This window comes from Gymnoscopelus microlampas (genome assembly GCF_963454915.1).
Source record: "Gymnoscopelus microlampas genome assembly, chromosome: 13".
Taxonomy (NCBI): domain Eukaryota; kingdom Metazoa; phylum Chordata; class Actinopteri; order Myctophiformes; family Myctophidae; genus Gymnoscopelus; species Gymnoscopelus microlampas.
The window spans coordinates 5,023,656-5,044,858 of NC_139950.1; the positions used below are offsets into that span (position 1 = coordinate 5,023,656).

At 42.7% G+C, this 21,203-nt stretch overlaps 1 protein-coding gene across 1 annotated transcript in view; it reads left to right on the top strand.

Annotated features, from left to right (window-relative positions):
- LOC311058176 (uncharacterized protein) overlaps positions 1–12,849 on the top strand; it is a gene marked incomplete at its 3' end in the record, with an annotated part of 66,746 nt that extends 53,897 nt beyond the window's left edge. Inside the window, exons 3-5 of the mRNA XM_084075527.1 lie at positions 11,635–11,748; positions 12,010–12,445; positions 12,610–12,849. Of these exons, the coding sequence (XP_083931653.1) occupies positions 11,635–11,748; positions 12,010–12,445; positions 12,610–12,849 (790 nt within the window). The remainder of the gene's footprint in view (positions 1–11,634; positions 11,749–12,009; positions 12,446–12,609) is intronic.
- Positions 12,850–21,203: the final 8,354 nt, after the last annotated feature.

Genomic DNA, 21,203 nt, shown 5'->3' on the forward strand with positions numbered 1-21,203 from the left:
GGGTAAATTGTATTTTTTTCTCTTGACTGATGCAATGTAAATGTGGAGACCCAGCAAAATTTCTATGGACCAAAATAATATACTAATATTCAGAACTATGGTTGAGAGTGTTAGGCTGTAAACCAATTGATATTCACATTAACAGGAAAATCAACATAACACTACAATGATTGTATGTATATATATGTTGGTCTCTGGTTGGAAAATTTACATTAAAAAGAACCAGGAAGAACCACTTTGTGCATGTTAAAAGTAATATAATAATTAAATGCTTTGAGGCATAGTGTAAACAAGAATACTTGTTTAACATTTTTATTTATCCTCCGTGTAACCTAAACAGTGTTTATTTCTCTGCTCGGAATTATTTCATTGTGAAGAGCTAATTGTCCAGTGGCTGAAAAAGTACTCAAATATTTCACACGTAAAAGTATCATTAATGTAGAAATACTGTGTACCAGAAGTAAAAGTAATCCTTACGCAGAATGTCCTGTTTCATATGTTTTCAAATGTATACATTTTCGAAAAAATAGCCGATCTACAATTAAGCTCACAGTTGTAGATAGGCGTTGCATTGTGAGCTTGTAGATCGGCTATTTTCAAATGGCCGAAATGTATATAGGGCTGAAGTGGTTAATTAAGCAATATTACACGAGAGGGTGTGCTTTACCGTCATTATTGGCACGACAGTGATGCGGTCAGGAACGAGGCGCCAGCCGAGTTCCGCCAGCATCACTGAAGTGCCAATAATGTAAGGTAAAGCACACCCTCGAGTGTAATATTGCGATTATACAACAGTTACCAACAAAACACATCCAAATGTATTCATATTGTGGGGCAATTAATAATAAAAATGTTTCGCTATTGTCCGTTTCCCTGTAAAGAGAAGAGTTTTTGACTGAGAGACATTAAATAGTCCCTGTAGCAGTGCTTTGAGTTTGAGGCACGGTCTCATCAACACAGCTGAGCTATCAATGCTTGCGCAGTGGAATGAATTCCAGTAGGCTATATGCTCCGTCGTACGACCGTGTCACGCGGCCAAAATAACTGATCTACAAGCTGACAACGCGTCGCGATGGCGACGCGTTGTGAACTTGTAGATCGGCTATTTTGGCCGCGTGACACGGTCGTACGACGGAGCATATAGCCTACTGGACTGTTAACGAAATGGGAGTCATTTTACTTTACACAGGAGGATATTTATAACCTTCTAACCATTGATCAACCGTAAATCCACCAAATTAACAACATAGTCCATTTTGCATAGCTGTTTGTTCTCCGGTGGCGGCGGTGGGTCAGGCTGCTGTCTGTTTGTTTTCCTACCGTGGGACAGAGTGACTTCACAGCACAGCTGTGCCATATAATGGTCTAATCAGGTGCGGACTGGACTGCACTGCGGAGTGATTTATTAATGGGATTCGGCCCGTGCTATGATGCTGGTTTGAAGCACGGCTAGAAAGCTATTTCAACCAATCAGATTGCTTGGTGGGAACTACCTGTTGTATAATGTGTGTTTAGTAATAATAATCGAAATCTACAAAGTAACTAGTGACTAAAGTTGTCCAATAGTTGTAGTGGAGTAAAAGTATAATATTTGTCTCTGAGATGTAGTTGAGTAGAAGTAAAACTAATGCAAATTGGAAATACCACAGTAAAGTGCAGTAGGCTACTTGAGTAAATGTACTTCGTTACTTTATATAACAAAGCCGTCCACGTCACGTCGTTGCCCCTCGTCCAGCGGGCAGACCAGAGCATAAAGGTATTTCTATCACTAACTCTTAATTCCATTTAAAATAAATAACTAGTCTACCTGTCCACTATTAATCTAATGTAGTGTCATTGTTTGCTACAGCCAGACAGACCACAAAAATCCAGAGGTAAAAACAAAACAAAAAAAAAAAAAAACTTCCAGAACCAGACCCCGAGTCACCTCTCTGGTTATACCCGCAGATGAGCGCTCATCTTGGGGCATGCTGATCCGCTGTGGCCCGCTGGAACAGCCTGGTTGATCAAGACACGCCCCCAAGACAATATATCTGCGCGACCTCTGTTTCGATGTGAATACTGCAAAAACGGGCGGCGGATTATTTAAAAAAAATTGAGGGTGTATAGCAGACATGTCTTTGGTCATGTCAATTAAAAAAGTTTTTTTTTTACTTTATTGTAAATAGAGTAAAATAGTGTAATTAAAACGGCCTTTTCCAATGTATTCCAGATGGGTGACGTATTTGAGTCTCATCTCTGACGCGTTGTTTTCGGTCGGCCCTTTCCGAGGTGGTGAGAGGGATTTTCGGAATTTTGGCCACTAGGGGCTTCTTTCTTCTGAAAACTCTCAACACAGACCCTTTCAGTCTATAGTTACATTGGCAAATATTTTCACAACTTTGTCACAATTAAATTGGGACAAAGTAGTGTCCATTATGTTACTTCCACTTTAAGGAAGACCTAAACAAGATAGGTGTCAGCTGTCATGGTGCAAGAAGGGTCGCCCAATGTTCCAACAGGAAGGGGAGGAACTAAGTCTAAGTAATCTCTTTCCCCCATGTATACTTGCCCACTTTGCCCCTTCATAAAATGTGCCTCTGTTTGTGAGCCCCAGAAATGCAGTGCAGTGGCAGCGGTGGCCTAGTGGTTAGAGGGGCGGCCTTGATACCGGAAGGTCCCTAGTTCGATTCCCCAATTCATCACATCAATCATGAATCACCGCTGAATAGCCCTTGAGCAAGGCTTCCATGCAGGGTCCGGCTGGAAACAAGCTTTGTGCTTAGTCCGACACCCTGGGTAAACAACAAACTTTGCTTTACTTTGCTTTGCTTTGCTCTGAAACAGTGGGTATAAAAGTGGTCCAGTTGTATAGAGGGGCTCTGGCTCTGGGGGGGCCTGCTCAACACAGCTTTATGAAATCATAATGCCTTGTTTCAGTGTGTGTGTGTGTGTGTGTGTGTGTGTGTGTGTGTGTGTGTGTGTGTGTGTGTGTGTGTGTGTGTATGAGAGAGTGAAATAGAGGGGGAGTCTGTTCTCTTGGTTGTGTACCTACTATAGTCCATTCTAGCAGAAAAGTTAGAATGGTGGGTGAGTTGTTATTATATGTTATATAGTTATTAGTATACAGACTGTTGGCTTTGCAGATGACAGAGGGTTACTTGAGGTCAAGAGTGAGATCAAGTTCTGTAGGTTTCTGTTTGGCAATAAGCTTCAATAATTATGATGATGATAAGGTTTCATTGGTGTGACTCCGTGCGTAGGTGTGTACGGAATGTTAATGGAACAATAGCAAAGAAAACACGACAGTCAAACATAAATATTCCTGTATGACAAGGAGAGGAATTAAAAAGGGTGCAGAGACCTTCGGGCTTTTTTCATTTCAAGGACCAACCAGTTTACAGAGCATTAGGCCGGTGGTTCTTGACATAATAACATGCATCTAAAAGTGACTCTGCATGCCTGCGCACACACCCACGCGCGCACGCACGCACGCACGCACGCACGCACGCACGCACGCACGCACGCACGCACACACACACACACACACACACACACACACACACACACACACACACACACACACTAATAATAACTATCTATAATAACTAATAGTCACTACAACACTCACTTGTGTACAGTATACTATACAGCATGTCACAGGAGCACTCCATATGAATCCAATAGTTACAGCATTATTCCTTTCCACAGAATGGGCTGAGTAATCACCATAAATCATTATTCTAAGAATGCTGACAGGCACACAGAAGCATCTATTATACACAACCATAACACCCTTAGGTCCCTTACAGGTCTGTAACTCTGACAGTGTATAAATGGAACCACATTGACCAGATAGGACCCCTTCAGGGCCCGTATTCGGCCCCAGGGCCACCAGTTTGACAACCTCTAAGAACGCCCCCAAGCTCATAACGGCTATGAGCTTGTAGATCTGCTATTGTTTGGTGCATGACGTGGTGTGCATCCGAGTATAAATCAGCCGTAAGGGTTCTATGTGTACCCTGACAGGGTTAAATTCACACTTAAGAGACAGTAAGTAAACATTATAAAGATGTTTAGTAGGTTTTCAAAGCAGCTACAGGTGACAGACATGAATCAAGGTGTTCTTCATAGATCTTATAAATGTTATAAATAGGGCTGGGAAAAGATTAACGCATTTTAATCGTGCTTAGTTTTTGCACTTTTTTTTCACTAGACGAGTTTCAGGCGTACCGATCATACCGGTGCACCAACCCAACAGACAACAAACCCCAGTACACACAATGGGAGAAGAACCCGTCAGACGGCTTTGCTTGGCCCAGTGGATGGGACATTTAGATTTAGAAAACTCTTTGATGGAAGCGTGGATAAAAACACGGTTGTGTGCAGATTGTGCAACAAAGAATTTGCATGATCACCTCAATGCTAAACATGTTGCAGCTGAATCTCTTAATATATATATATATATTATTCCTAGAATTTCTGCACTTTATAGTAAAACTTGCACTGATATGTTAGTCTGCTTAGTACCCCCTTGTTAAAAAAACAAATATTTTGTTGCTTAAACTTATTTATTCTCTCATTGATTCGCTCTTATACCAAAATCTGTTTTAATTGAAAAAAAAAAATATATATATATATTGATATGCGATTAAACATGCGATTCATTTTGAATAATTAATTACAAGCCTCTAATTTGATTTTTTTTTAATTAAATATTGAACCAATGAAAAGTATCAACAATAGCTTGAGTCTAAATAATAACTACATTAACTCATAACTACATTAAATATTAATATTATATATATTTTTTAAATTACATTAAATACATTAATATAACAGAGCCCCAGATATGTATCCAGTCCAGTGCTTTTCTCTCCCCTACATACAGTATCACCAGCATGTGGCATGTACTGTGTTGTTGAATGTCATGTTTTTTATGTTATGTGTGGACCCCAGGAAGACTAGCTGTGGTTAACCCTTTAAGACCTGGAACGCATCCAAGTCATTTTTTTATTTGAGGTAAAAAGCATTATTTTACACTTTTGGCTATTCAAAAATATCAGATCTACAAGCTCATAAACTCCAATCTTTGCTTCTGGGGGGTCCCTGGAACAAAATGTTTTGAGATGGGGGGTCGGTGGCCAAATACATATAATTCTTAGGGGTCCTTCACAGTTATGAAAAAGTTTGAGAACCACTGATACAGAAACATACGCTTTTTAGAAAACTGTTGGGATTTAGAAGACATTTGTAGAACTGGCTTCAGGTCTTAATGGACTCAGCACCAGCTAATGAGGATCCTTATAAACTCAATAAACAGTCATAGTTGTAATCATCATTATAGTTATAGTGAATGGTTGACGTTAACAGTAAAGCTGCTGGTTAAAGACACACCTGCTGTCAGGCGGTGATTGTGTTTCCTCCTCCTCCTCTGCAGACTGTGACAGATACTGTGATGAAGATGATGATGTCCTAGTGTGTGTGTGTGTGTGTGTGTGTGTGTGTGTGTGTGTGTGTGTGTGTGTGTGTGTGTGTGTGTGTGTGTGTGTGTGTGTGTGTGTGTGTGTGTGTGTGTGTGTGTGTGTGTTAAATAACGAGGGAGCCGTCTCTTATGGCAGTGGTTCTCAAATTGTGGTCTGGGGTCCTTGAAGGGGTCCCAGGGGGACCAGCCAAAATTGATAGTTAGGAACCCTAGCAGGTCCATTTGGGTTCCAGAGATCAGAATGGTATCAAATGGGGGTCCGTATTCTAATGCCATGGTTCTCAAAGTGGGGTCCGGGGACCCCCAGGGGTCCTTGAGTGGGTTCCAGGGGGTACCCAGATACATGTTGGATAGTTAGTAACCAAATGGACCCTTATGTTGCTGTAACTCTGAGAGTGTACAAATGGAACCAAATGGACCCTTACGGGTCCATTTGGTTCCATGTTTACACTCTCAGAGTTATGGTGGTCCGTGGTCTAATGCAGGGGTTCCCAAAGTGGGGTCCGGGGACCCCCAGGGCCCTACATACATCAGCTATTTTCCAAAAATCTTGATATTCTTTGAAAATGTTTGAATATTTTTTACATTTTTAACACCACATCTGGAACTCTTTTCAGATGGGGGTCCGTGACTAAATCCGCATTCATTTAGGGGTACTTGACCTGAACAAGTTTGAGAACCACTGTTCTAATGCATACCCTGACGTATCTTTTCAAATGGGGGTCCGTGGGCTAATATGCGTCAATTTGGGGGTCCTTGACATGAAAACGTTTGAGAACCACTGCTTTAAAGATTTATCCAACATAATATGTACATACTGTAGATGGATAGTCCATCCTAGCATAACAGTTACAATGGTGGGTGAGTTATTATAATGTTTTATGGTTATTTTGTTGGCTTTGCAGAGGAGGACATGCACAGAGTTACTTGAGGTCAAGAGTGAGATGAAGTTCTGTAGGTTTCTGTTTGGCAATAAGCTTCAATAATGATCTTGATGATAAGGTCTGTGAACATTGGTGTGATTCCATTTGTAGGTGTGTTGTAAATAATGTACGTTATGTTAATAGAACAATGCAAAAGAAAACACGCAAGTCAAACAGACACGAGTTGAGTGATCAGATAATTTAGACATGGCAGCATTTAAAGGAATGCTGTTCCTTTTGCGCGCACGCACGCACGCACACACGCACACACACAGTAGGCCTACACCTTGTGCACACACTCTACAAAGGTTGTCAAACATTTTCATGTCAAGGACCCCCACATTGATATGTTGGCAAATTCTCAAGAGCAGATTTACAAGCTCACAAGAGATTTAGATGGCTAATATTGAATAGCCTAAGTGTAAACAGGGTTAGAGTGGTTAACTGATTTGGAGTGCACCTCTGTGTTAAATTTCCTATTTTTTCCAAAATGTAAAAAAATGTAATATTTGGAAAATGTTTTTAAGGAAAGTAAAGTGTACATGATTAGAACATGCTTAAACATTCGAAAATGAAGGTCTAATATTTCCACAAATTGCTACAAAACCTGTATATCCAGTCATTTTTGAACAAACAAGGATTTGAAGGATACAATTAATAATGATAATGATGTACCGTGCATGATCACATCATGTATACTTTACATTACTTAAGACCATTTTTCAAATGTACATTTTTTTAACATTTTGCAAAAAATAGCCAATTTGACATCAAGATGCCCAGATGTCCCTAGTGCCCACCTACAGTATCCTCTGTAAATAGCAGGTGGGCTGGGCTCACAGATCAACAAATTGTCAACAGACAACACTATAAATCTACTGTCATCAGTATGGCTAATACTGATACAAATACATGATCCTATATTATGAACACTGAATAAAAAAACGGTACTCCATCTGCAAAGTAGCCTATTTCAGCCAATAAAACAATTCAACTATCAAACAGTTGCAAAGTAAGCAAAACAAACAATGTAACTAATAATGTAATATTCCATGTAAGTGTCACAGATTGCTTACGTGTTAAATCCTGCACACACATGTCAGTGTGACAGATAAAGTCCTTATTAGTTTGATTTAGATTGTCAGAGGAAAAATATATGCTCGTTAACTACTGCAGAGCAGAGATCAAAGAGAGAGAGAGAGAGAGAGAGAGCTCCATCCATGGTGGTCACTTTATTAACACCTTGTTATAAGTACCTGGCAGGCTGTCGTTTCATTTACAATGCCTAATGTCACTTCAACTTGTATGCAAATGATGTAAAGCCTGCTCTGTGTGTCACTCTCACACTCCGGGATGAAAGGTAGAACCCAGAACACAGAAAGGAAGGTTGAATAAAAACACCGGGGAGGCCGGGGCAAAAAAACGATAAAGAATCCAAACCGGAGGCCGACGGTTCGTTGGCCCCGCCAATCACAGCTAATCGCCGCCCCGGCCTAGAGGATGCGTTTTCCCATGAGGAACAAGTGGTGTTTAATTTCCCTTGGGGTGCCTATAGCCTCAAAGGGACCCGGGGGGTGTTTCAGGCCGCTCCCGTTCCACTTTTCCCACTTGTACTGGTTTCCCACACGTTCTGTAACATATACTGTGTGTATGTATGTATCCTACTATCCTACTATAATTCTAGTAACCTCTGTGCGTTTGTAGTGGTGGTGAAGCTACCCGGTTGTCCCCACTGGCTGGACCAATTGCTCTGATTTTGCACACAGCCATTGACCATTACCATCTGAACTTAACTGTGAAGCCCGTTTTTCAATTTCATCAAATCTCAGCTTCTTATTAGCGTTTTTGTGTCAAACACTGTCGCCATGGTTACGGGGCTGCCCAGCTATGGGACGAACTGCCTCCCGGGTTGCCAGATCATGTGCGCATATCCCCCCACGCATGCGTCGACCGGGTATGGTCTAGTGTATGTAACAATAGCATCGTTGTTGTCCCAATCTAAAGTATTATAGATGCAGTCCTGGCTAGCTTTACAGGGCAGGACATGGGTCTAAACACTGTCCATTATCCACTTTACACTGAGGTCATCTGATGTAAAAAAAAGTGATGTTTCAAGCATGCACTCCTGAAAATGCTCACATGCTCATTAACATGGCAAGTTTTGCATCTGTTTATTGCATTCCAGCCAGTAGAATAAACACATACTGATCACCAGATTATGAATTACAGCTGGTGATAATATGACACAATAACACCTTACATATTATCCTCATACTGCATACAGTTGATATAGAAAGCATAACATTGTGTCTGTTCATTGTGTCTGTTTGTACAGAGACCTAGATGGTGGTTACAGAGAGGCAGGCTTGTGGTTAGCTTGAAGGTTTCACATCTGACATTTTGTTGATGTCAGGCAGAAAGCTTGAATGTCTAAAAATGTTCCTTTATCATAAAAAAAATCACACCCAGTGTGAAGTGGGCGGTGTGTGGTCATCACAACATGACTCACTTTAAAAAAAGGATAAATGACTTTTTTTAAAGTCCATACTGCTATCCATAGGGCTGCACATGTGTCATGTGTTTCGCTAGCCAATCACAGTCCTGAATTTGCAAAGTCAGCCAATCACATTACAGTTAGTGGTGATGACACTAGCTGTAATGTGATTGGCTGATATGAAAAAAGTATCGATTTGCATTAACAATGGAAGGGTTAGGGGGTACACAAATGTTTTGGTCGGTGTCCAAAACTCACTTATAGGGGGCGGCTACACCGCCCCAAAAATGTAAAATTTTCAAAACAGTGAAAATAGACGATCTACAAGCTCACAATTACGTTCGTTGTGAGCTTGTACATCGGCCATTAATCTTACGAAAGCACATTCAAAGTTCAATATGGAGATACAAGGTTTCTGCCCGACGACGACGGTTTATTGGTGCTATGCATGATGTACAGCCTGCTCTGTGAGTCACGCTCACATCCCGGTATAGAACCCCGAACACAGAAAACACACAAAGGAAAGTTTTGGCAAAAAAACTGAAAACTCCTGAATGAAATCTGATCAACTCCTCTAGTAAAGGGAAACACAAACTTCAAGGTCTAAAATACAAAACAAGAAAGCAACTGGAGCAGAGATGCAAAAAGCACAGCAGCAAACACCAGAAAATCACAACAACACTCCTTATATACACACGCCAGTCCAATGAACAGGCAGTACAGCTGGGCTGTCCAGGTGGGAACAGTCTGTCAATCAGGGCCTCACACTCACACAGAGGGGAGGGGCTGAGCAGAGCGTAATGCTTGTAGATCTGCTATTTAGATGCTACAGTAGTACATGTGGTAAACGAGGCCGGGGCGCCGGGCGAGCACGCTCACGGAGTCACAGGCCTAGTCTGGGGGTTCGAATCCACCGTGGTGTTTGGAGGACGTAAGCCAGGCGGGGAGGGGGATATTTGTCAGTGAAGTGATTTATAATGAATTGGAGAGATCCTTCTAATTAAAATGCCAGTTGTTCAATTCAGTAAATGTCAGAGAGGGATTTTCTTTTGGGTTTTTACCATCAGTGGGAAGTGAGATTTACACCAGAAAGAAAATGAAAAATAGAATATGCTGTTTAACCCTGTTTATCACTGTGGAACCTCAGTTAGAACAGGTTCACACTTTAAACTTAAGAATCAACTTAAATAGTTGGCTGGTCTAGTAGTGTATAATAACTAGAAGTTCGGGCCGCTACGCGGCCCGAACGTCTAGCGTGACGCGTCGTTCACTTTGCAGTGCCACCTTACAGGCACCTCACAGTGTGAGAGAGAGTTTTGTGCTCTCCTAAATCCACGGCAGGCTTTGAAAGTACCCACTTCAGAAAGAGGTGACGTGCATCACCTCTCCAATGACCAAAACCCACTATGGAAGCCGTCGAACTGGTGCGATCTGACGGCATCCTAGAATTTATAGGTAGGATGTGATGTCATGCGTGATGTCATGCTGTCGTGAGATTACGTCACACTGGCGTTGTGTCCATAGTTGTCGTCATTGTGGTGGAGAGAGTTCTTGTGGTGGAGAGAGTTCCTTGTTGCGACCGTAGGTCGCACTTACTACAGAAAGCTGCTCCAGGTGTCCGTCCGTCACTCCGTCACTCCGTCACACACGTCACACTTTTGCCCTGCTCATATCTCCGCACCCATTGCCCCGATCCATGCCACATTTTGCACACACACTCCTTACCTGCCAAACTACACCCTCCAAGGACCCCCGGAGCTCCAGGGACCCCCAGCTGCCTCGGGGACCCCCAAGTGTAAAAAATGAGCACATGTGGACAAATTACCAAATGACCACCCCAACGGGGCTGCTCACGGGGCATTCCCGGGGACCACCCACTCCTGGTGCTCCAGAACGGATGCAAAAGTGGTGGCGCCCCCAGTGGAGGACCCCCTGCCACTGCAGCTCACATAAAATGCCGTAACTCGGGGGCTTGCCCCCCACAAACAATCCCTCCTTTCCCCTATACACATTACACGTTTTCTGCCCACATAAACGCCACCATGTCACAGCTAACCCCACATTTAGACCACCAAACAAAACTATCCATTGCCCACACAACTAGGAACCAATCGCCGTTACAGCCCTCTTCTGTATACATGTGACCTACGGTCGCTTATCTCCCGATTAGGGAGTCTTACTGGTATAGATTATTACTATTTATCACTATGGAAGCCGTCGAACTGGTGCGATCTGACGGCATCCTAGAATTTATAGGTAGGATGTGATGTCATGTGATGTCATGCTGTCGTGAGATTACGTCACACTGGCGTTGTCATCGTGATGTCAGATTACGTCACACTGGCGTCGCATTAGGTCACACTGGCGTTGTCATCGTGATGTCAGATTACGTCACACCGTCACACTGGCGTCGCATACGGACAACCGACATGGCGCAGGATTCAAATTGTATATATAGATAATAATAATAATAATAATAACAACATTAATAATAATAATTATTATTATTATATGCGTTTTTAAAGGTATTTTAAATTTTTCTGCTAAGCAGCAAGCTATACAGGCATTGACTAATTTGATTAACAGTAGAACAAGTTGCGCGGCTGGGGGGCGGGGGGGGGGGGGGGCGTGTCTCTGTTACTCCTGTTACATTTTCAGTAGCCTCGGAAACCCAGCGTACGGACGCATTTTAAAATGTGTGTGAGTCAACAGTCTGGCTCGAGAAACTTAACGTGCAGCTGCATGGTTTTCAGGATCCAGAAGGAGAGCTCAGACTGTCCCTCTCCCAGCTGTGTGTCCATGAAGAGTGACAAGTCAATGGATCGACTCTTCAACTTCAAAAGACAGATTAGGTCCCCTGAGCTGAGGTGAAGGAGCTTGATCATCAGAGTTTATAGTAGATGTTTTTAATTCATGAAATTGTTTTTTATGTTTTTAAATAATAATAAGTAAAAACTAAACGTAGGAAACAAAAAATAAATGTACTTGTGACCCATAAAAATGTGTCCGCGACCCACAAATGGGTCCCAACCCAGTATTTGGGAAAGAGTGCAGTAGACTGTTTCAGTCTTTCCCTCTGCACCCATCTCTTGTTCTAACACTATCTCTCTTCACCCTCCTCTCCCAAGTGAGTTCAGCTCCAGTGTTCTGCCTGCAGACCATGTCAGATGCTTTCTGTGTGTTTCTATCCTGAGGGACCCTGTGTCCATCCCCTGTGGACACAGTTACTGCCAGCACTGCATCAATACCTACTGGTCCCAGCCAGGCCATACAGGAGACTACGTGTGTCCCCTGTGTGAGACCAGCTACCCAGTTCGTCCTGTGCTCTCTGTTAACGTAGCATTGAACTGGATGCTGCATCAGCAGACAGTCTGTAGTCCAGCTTGTGACGTTTGTTCCAGCATCACACGCCGAGCCATCAAGTCCTGTCTCACCTGTAACGTCTCCTACTGTGAGAATCATCTTGCGCAACACTACACCGTCCCAGCACTGCAGAGACACACCCTGGTGCAGGTCAATGAAGACACAAGACTCTGGGACTCTGGGAGAATGGAGGAGATCAAAGTGGTGAGAGCAATGGTTGTACAGATCTGTGGATACTGGGTATTGCTTTTGCATTTAAACAATAGTGAATAAGAAGTTGAGTTACTGTGTATGCTTTGTCTATTTAAAAATAAGGTCTGTGAAGTTGCAAGCGCATAAGTAAAGCTTGTGATCATTCTTAAAAGGAACCGATTGTGGATAGTGAGTGTGGAGAGCATCAGGACATAGCATGTATATGGAGGAAGAAGATGGCTGCTGGAAAGGATGAGACAGACGTTCCACTTCCAACAAGCTTCACCTCCTCCTGTGGATCCGGATGGCTGCAGTGCCATAAGGGACCACAAGATGGCGTGCAACGACCGTACAACACTCACACACCAGATACGCTCAAACCAAGCCCCCAGAACTGGGAGGAGAAACACTAAACTAACTATTAGTGACAACACTAATCAGACTGAAATTCTGGAATGCCAGGTACAGAGAGACCCCCCCCATGCCAGTTTTGAAATTTTGGGCCAAAGGATCCCCTTATTATGATTGGTTATTGTTTACAACACATTTCTCATCAGTTATTAAACAAAAAACCTGTAACGGTTTTAATATATTACAATATACATGTCTTTTTTTTTTTTTTTACAATATATATTTTTACATTATGTGCTTGCATGATGACATTTTATTTTAGTATAATTTGTTGTTGTTTTTTCCACTGTATATTTGCACATTGCCCTCTACATTTACCTCTCCTTGTTCTTTGAATGGATCATTTCATAATATTCATAAATCAGTGCAGTTTTGTTTTGAGACACTTTTTCTAACTGTCCTTAATGAGGAACCAGAGGCTTAGGAGGTATTATGAATTAATCATTGTAATAATGAATGTAGTCATGTCTTGTACAGTAGTAAGACGTATTCATTGTTATCCTGGAGGTATTGTATATTATTGAACAGTATGTTGTAATAATGAATGATCCAGAGTAGCCTATAATTTAGTGTGTTAGTGCTGTGAAGAACCGTCCTGCCCCACTTGTTGTTCCACCGACAGTGGTTAGGTGTCAAACTTGCGTTTTCGGGGCCACCTCGCCTCGAGCCCAGTTACATGATTGCACACAAAGTTGCTTCCGCATCGAAGCCGTACTCTGAGGGGGAATTTATCAGAGATTGCATGCCGTCCGCCGCAGAGTTGGTGGAACCATGAGAAAAGACAGGCGTTTACTACTATCAGCTTGTCAAGGAATACTATGGCAGAGAGAATGGGAGACATTGCTGGAGATTTGGACCACAAAGAACGTTCTCTCAAAGATCCTCTGCATGTTTGGCACAATAACCCATGTCTGTGAGCAGGCTAAATGACATTATGAAAACTAGAAAAAGTGCTCCTCGGAGCACAGTTCTCTGCCAGGTCAGGTATGTTATTGTGGCCTCCTGGTGGCGCTATAGGCCAATGTGAAAAGGGTGCCATTTATTCTTAGGTCGTTCACGGCAATCGGACACTGCATTCATGATTTGAGGCATCATGTTCCAAAAATGTGTTTTGCTAAATTAGACCTGCTGGTGGCGCTATAACAGGCCAATGTGAAAAAGGGTGGCATCCTTGGCTTAGTGGGAATGTGTTTGTGAAATTTCACGGAAATCGCAAGCTGTGTTCATGATTTGAGGCATTTTGTTCAAAACGGACCAATCCTGCAAATTTTGGAAGCCAACCTTAGCTAATGAGGATGGAATATGGGAAATCGGACAGATCCGTGTTGATCACATGACTATAGAGATACTGTGTACCGATTTGCATGACATTTGGATAAAACCTCTAGGAGTAATGTAAAAAAAAATGGGTTTTGCACAAATCGGCCTCCAGGTGGAGCTACAACAGGCCCATGTGAAAAATTTTAGCCAGAGGTTCTGAATTGGCATCCACGGAGTGTGTGTGTACGCAGTTTTGCAGCGACAGTGCCAGAGATTAGCTGCTAACACACGGACAGGACACACGGACACACACGTGTTCTTTAAAGCACTTTGTAACTTTGTTAAGAAAAGTGCTGTACAAATAAATGAATTATCGTGTGTGTAGGGGCTGTAAATGAAGGGACTGAGGACATAGGTGTTGGTGATGACAGTTGATGTTCAGAAGTGGGTTGTGCACATCCAGTTCACCACTGTCTGGTGATGGACGCAGAGTGACAGTATAAAAGAATAAAGGTCTGCACAACAACATTGCCCCTAAAAGTGTTTTTATTTAAAACACAGAAAGTGGTACAGGAGGTACAACGTTTCGGCCACACATGGCCTTCATCAAGTGGAATGATTTGTGGGCCCCACCCCCTTTATTTAACTGTGGGCCCCCCACAACACGTGACCACGTTCCCTTGTTACAGGGCAGAAGTACGTTACTTTTAACATCAAGACACAATTTGTGAGTCGTTACCATTAAGGATATCCCAACACATTGATGTAAATGTGCATGTTTTATTATTTTATATACTACATTTACATGCACTGTATTATTTCAAAAGTGAGGTGGTGAAGTTCTTCATTACTGATTACTTCAGATCTTTGAGAAGAAATCGCTCATTTTCCTCAAGACCTCTGTAGAAAATATCTTTGGCCTCTGAGCTACTGGAATCCAGGAGGCCATAGAGTTCCCTCATCTTATCCGTAGTGCTGGTCTTAGACCTCACTTTCCCATAGCCCTCCTGTGTGATGCCATGCTCATCAAGAAGCAGATCCAGGATAGCATCGACCATCTTCACCCTCTGAATCAGGGTAGCTCTGTGTAGGTCGATAAAGTGACTTGCTGAACCTAAGGGGAATGAACAGTTCATCATCCTTGAATACACAACAAGCCTTCCAGTGTAACAACATATGGATGTCAATTGGAAAGTCATCATGACATGTACATGATGTACATGACCCTGTTTTAGTTGGAAAGTCATCATGACATGTACATGTACCCTGTTTTGAATAGTAACTAATCAGGTCAATGTCAGTCTGTGAAGAACTTAAAGGAGTAGTTCACCCATAAAATGACAGATTCTCAATCAATTACACACACCATGAAACCTTGAATTCATGAGATTTTTTAGTTTTTGTCGCGTTCCTAAGCCAATCATTTTATGACTGGCGGAGTCTCAGGTATAAAAGTGCATAATTATAACTGATTTACAGCAACAATGGATTATAAATGTTTCAAAATCCATAGACAATGATGGAGACAACAATGAAACAATTTGAATGAAAATGATTCCCATTCAAATTGTTTGGTTAGTAAGTAATGCCAGACAGTAGGTCTAGGAATAAACTTAAAGGGGATTTTCTATGATGTTATGATATCCTAGGACGAGTGGTACAGTAGAAAAAAAATCATAACTCCATCCTGTGTCCGCCGCAGCTAAAAACCTGCGCCTGAGGGGCTAAATCACGTATTTGAATAGCTTTTTTGTGTGATCTGATGTCCATAGTGACAGAACACTGTGCAACGTGATTGTCTGGAATGTGCCCCACCGGAAGTCTCGCTAGATGAGATTCCACGAAATCTCGTCTGGCGAGACTTCCGGGTTTTTAGCTGTGGCTGACCCGGGATGGAGTTATGAAATGTTTCTACTGTACTACTCGTCCTAGGAAATCATAACATCAAAGAAAAGGTAAGAATACCGTCGGGCGAAATTCCCCTTCAATGTCTCCATTTAGCTTTAAACTTTAAACCGCACTCACCTGGTGCAGAGGCAGCAGCTCTTTGGGGTTGTGCTGTAGACATAAAACAGCATTCAAATTAAAGTTTGTCATCACATGATAGATGAGTAGATACATTTTTAATATGGAACCATATCCTAAACTAGAGTGCATAAATCAATAAAATGTCATAACTTTGCCTTTACCTGACATGTTAATGTTTTGCTTCCAGACCACTAGGTCGTTCTCAAGGCACCGTAATTCCAATGTGAACATTTCTGCATTGAGATCAATCGTCACCTGAAATGTTGGATGGTAATTTGGTCCGTAGTTCAGACGATAAGGCTTAGCCTGAAAACAAAGATGTGTTACTATCGTATTGTGTTGTAGGGCGCTCATGTGCAGGGGGAAAGTAGCTGCCCACCACCGAAAAGTCTGAGGGTTCGAATCCACCACGGTGCATCCGGCTTTGTCGAGCGTCTAAACGAACAGAATTGACATGTGCTCGCAGAGGACAGCGCTACGGGAGGGTAACGCTATACACTGGGGCCGCAGCCGATTGGCCCGCGGCGGGCGCGCCCCCGGCGAGGATCGGCCGGGATTGCTCGGAGACCACGGCCTCTACACTCGCCTCGCCAAATCGGGCCGGGGGAGGGGGGTGGGGACTTTACTCCCGATTGGGGAGCGTTTACACACACGGGGAGGGGGGAGATCGGCTCCACCACGGCATCCATCTTTGTTTACATGGAGTGGACAGTGTCACTTTGTCGCAATGTAATTCATTATAGGGCTCAGCAACCCAATAATGATGGTCTATTGGTGCTGTTTAGGCCCAAATAACATGTCGATTTTATGTTTTATATGTTTTAATGACATTTGGCCTGGATTTTTTATATCTGGAATACTCTAAATGCCTGAGGACATCATTGCAGAGCAGAGCATACAGGTAAAGTGCCTAATGATTAATAGGGCATAATCACTGAACAGTATTAGACCAAAGAAAGACTCGTCATATTATATTATTTAATTGTTATATTATTTGAAATAGATTTAGCTTAGTTTATGTAGCAGGACCTACCATGCTAATGACTATGCTAACGTCATATTAACAGGGGGTTTCAGGCTGAGTGGGGCATGCATAACATAATCACTGATCACTGTTATGCTCCAATTAGACCCGACTTTATATTTCATATTATTCTAAATATATTTAACGCATGTATTATGTAGCAATTCAAGGAATAACCATGCTAACGACGCTAGCGCTAGCGCGTTAGCATCACAATAGAGGTTTAGTACAGGCTGAATGGGGCATGAATAACATATTCACTGATCACTATATATGCTCATAAGATCCTGTGACAGACTAGATTTTATATTTCATTAAGATTAAGATTTGTATGGCTACATTTGCTGTAAAACGATGTTGCTGTTGTTGTTGTTGTTGTTGTTGTTGTTGTTGTTGTTGTTGTTGTTGTTTTTAGTCATCTCCTTCATTAGCAACTTAGCTTCCCCTGTAATGTATTACACTAGGGCAGGGGTCTTCACCAGGGGGTCCTCAGAGTTACTACAGGGGGGCCGCCAATGTTTGTGGGTTACATTAACCACTTGAATCCTAGAATTCCTTTTCTGAGGGGAATATTAGCCAAAAATAGCCGATCTACAAGCTCATGTTGTGAGCTTGTAGATCGGCTATTTTGGCAAAGAGGTTTGGTGTAAAGGGGAAAAGGGTGTTCACTCTAGCTCCGTTCCGTCAGCAGAAATTGGACTTCCGGTTTTCGAGCTAGCAGAAATAAGGGTTCCGGTTGCCTTCAAAATAAGAGCGTCAATTTTTATGTTTTTTAAAAGACACAAATCTAATTTAAAAATACATTTATGATGTATGCCTTTTAAATGGCTCATACTAAAACACTTCTAAGTGGCAAGTTTAAAAAAGAAAGACACAATTGTATTTAAAAAATACATTTATGATGTACATTATGTCTTTTTAAATGGCTTATACTAGATCACTTCTAAGTGCCAGGTTGTTCCAGTTTGAAATTGGCTATTGACCCCCATTAAATGTGCACTTAGCACTGTTTTGCACTTTAACTGGATATTGATTTGTGTGTGTTACATATATGTATTGTTTTTGTATTGTTTGTCCATTGTTGTAATAATGATGACTCTAGGCCAGGCCACTCTTGGAAAATGATGATGATATAATATTGTTTATTGCAGAAGCAAATAAACAATGATAAAAGAGACCACAAAATATGCTACAAATAATAATAGTAGATAGTGCAAGCGAGATAAAAAAAAGAGAAGAATTTGGGGTTTATAAAGTTGATCTCACGTATTTAAAAACTAAAATACAATACAAATACAAAAGTAATCAGAAAAAAAATATTACAAATTTATATTATTTAACAACATATATACAACATGGAAACACAGCATAAAAAAAGATAGAGAAATATTAGTACATTTTTAGTGTGTGTGTGTGTGTGTGTGTGTGTGTGTGTGTGTGTGTGTGTGTGTGTGTGTGTGTGTGTGTGTGTGTGTGTGTGTGTGTGTGTACTTCTCCATAACTGAGCGCCCCTAAACTTGATAGAAAATGGATACAGACCAGTAGAGAATATTGGTGAACATTTGAGAGATAATTTGTAAAAAAAAAAGAAAGTGGCAGGCCGCCCAGTGCGGCCTGACGTAAGAAAAGTGCCAATTTCAGACAATACTGGACACTGGACAGGAGACGGCTGTTGGCGCCAGCACTTTTGACATACGCACACGTTCAGGGAGACCCCCTCTACAACGCCACACTCTCCGCTAAGCCAGACAGGTGTATTTGGAAAAATGGCGGGCCGTCCAGTGAGGTCAGGGGTCAGAAAACAGCCATTTTTAGTGCATAGACTTCACAAATTGGGCGCTGGACACGAGACAGCTATTTGTGGCAGCACTTGTGACATACGCACGCGTTCAGGGAGACCCCCTCTACAACGCCACACTCTCCGCTAAGCCAGACAGGTGTATTTGGAAAAGTGGCGGGCCGTCCAGTGAGGTCAGGGGGCAGAAAACAGCCATTTTTAGTGCATAGACTTCACAAATTGGGCGCTGGACACGAGACAGCTATTTGTGGCGGCACTTGTGACATACGCACGCGTTCAGGGAGACCCCCTCTACAACGCCACACTCTCCGCTAAGCCAGACAGGTGTATTTGGAAAAGTGGCGGGCCGTCCAGTGAGGTCAGGGGGCAGAAAACAGCCATTTTTAGTGCATAGACTTCACAAATTGGGCGCTGGACACGAGACAGCTATTTGTGGCGGCACTTGTGACATACGCACGCGTTCAGGGAGACCCCCTCTACAACGCCACACTCTCCGCTAAGCCAGACAGGTGTATTTGGAAAAATGGCGGGCCGTCCAGTGAGGTCAGGGGTCAGAAAACAGCCATTTTTAGTGCATAGACTTCACAAATTGGGCGCTGGACACGAGATAGCTATTTGTGGCGGCACTTGTGACATACGCACGCGTTCAGGGAGACCCCCTCTACAACGCCACACTCTCCGCTAAGCCAGACAGGTGTATTTGGAAAAATGGCGGGGCCGTCCAGTGAGGTCAGGGGTCAGAAAACAGCCATTTTTAGTGCATAGACTTCACAAATTGGGCGCTGGACACGAGACAGCTATTTGTGGCGGCACTTGTGACATACGCACGCGTTCAGGGAGACCCCCTCTACAACGCCACACTCTCCGCTAAGCCAGACAGGTGTATTTGGAAAAATGGCGGGGCCGTCCAGTGAGGTCAGGGGTCAGAAAACAGCCATTTTTAGTGCATAGACTTCACAAATTGGGCGCTGGACACGAGACAGCTATTTGTGGCGGCACTTGTGACATACGCACGCGTTCAGGGAGACCCCCTCTACAACGCCACACTCTCCGCTAAGCCAGACAGGTGTATTTGGAAAAGTGGCGGGCCGTCCAGTGAGGTCAGGGGGCAGAAAACAGCCATTTTTAGTGCATAGACTTCACAAATTGGGCGCTGGACACGAGACAGCTATTTGCGGCGGCACGTGTGACATACGCACGCGTTCAGGGAGACCCCCTCTACAACGCCACACTCTCCGCTAAGCCAGACAGGTGTATTTGGAAAAGTGGCGGGCCGTCCAGTGAGCTCAGGGGGCAGAAAACAGCCATTTTTAGTGCATAGACTTCACAAATTGGGCGCTGGACACGAGACAGCTATTTGCGGCGGCACGTGTGACATACGCACGCGTTCAGGGAGACCCCCTCTACAACGCCACACTCTCCGCTAAGCCAGACAGGTGTATTTGGAAAAGTGGCGGGCCGTCCAGTGAGCTCAGGGGGCAGAAAACAGCCATTTTTAGTGCATAGACTTCACAAATTGGGCGCTGGACACGAGACAGCTATTTGCGGCGGCACGTGTGACATACGCACGCGTTCAGGGAGACCCCCTCTACAACGCCACACTCTCCGCTAAGCCAGACATGAGACAGCTATTTGCCGTGGCACTTACTATTACTTACTTACAATTATAACAATCTGTTCTTGCTTACAATTGGCTGCTGATCATTCAGGCTACAGTCACAATTTAACACAAAAAAATGTAGATTAATATCACAGACTGAGGTTACCTGTTGTTGTTTTTATTTCGTTTTAGTCATAGTCTTTTGAATAACATTTAATTTAGTTTTAGTCATATTTTATTCACCTTAAATGTTTGTTTTAGTGTAGTTTTAGTCGACTAAATATAATACGATTTTAGTCGACTAAATCTACAGTTGATTTTGTCGTCAAAAATGTATTTTGGCAGGCCTTGATGGCGTCGTAATGCTACATTTTACACTTGGTTGCATGCTGAAATTAGCCAATCTACTGCTGTGACTTCACCTATCAAATTAAATAAAATACCTTTTAAAAAGTTTATTGATGTCACCTCCTTATGACTCCATAATAAATCAAACCTACTCATTGGCTTTTTGGAAGAGGATGCAAGTCCCAGGAAGTGCCACAGAATATCATCAGGAAGTTTTAAAGCATCTTCTGTGTATACAGTACTGTTGCGTTGACCAGTTATTGATAGATATGTGTGGATACTCCCACAAAACAGACAT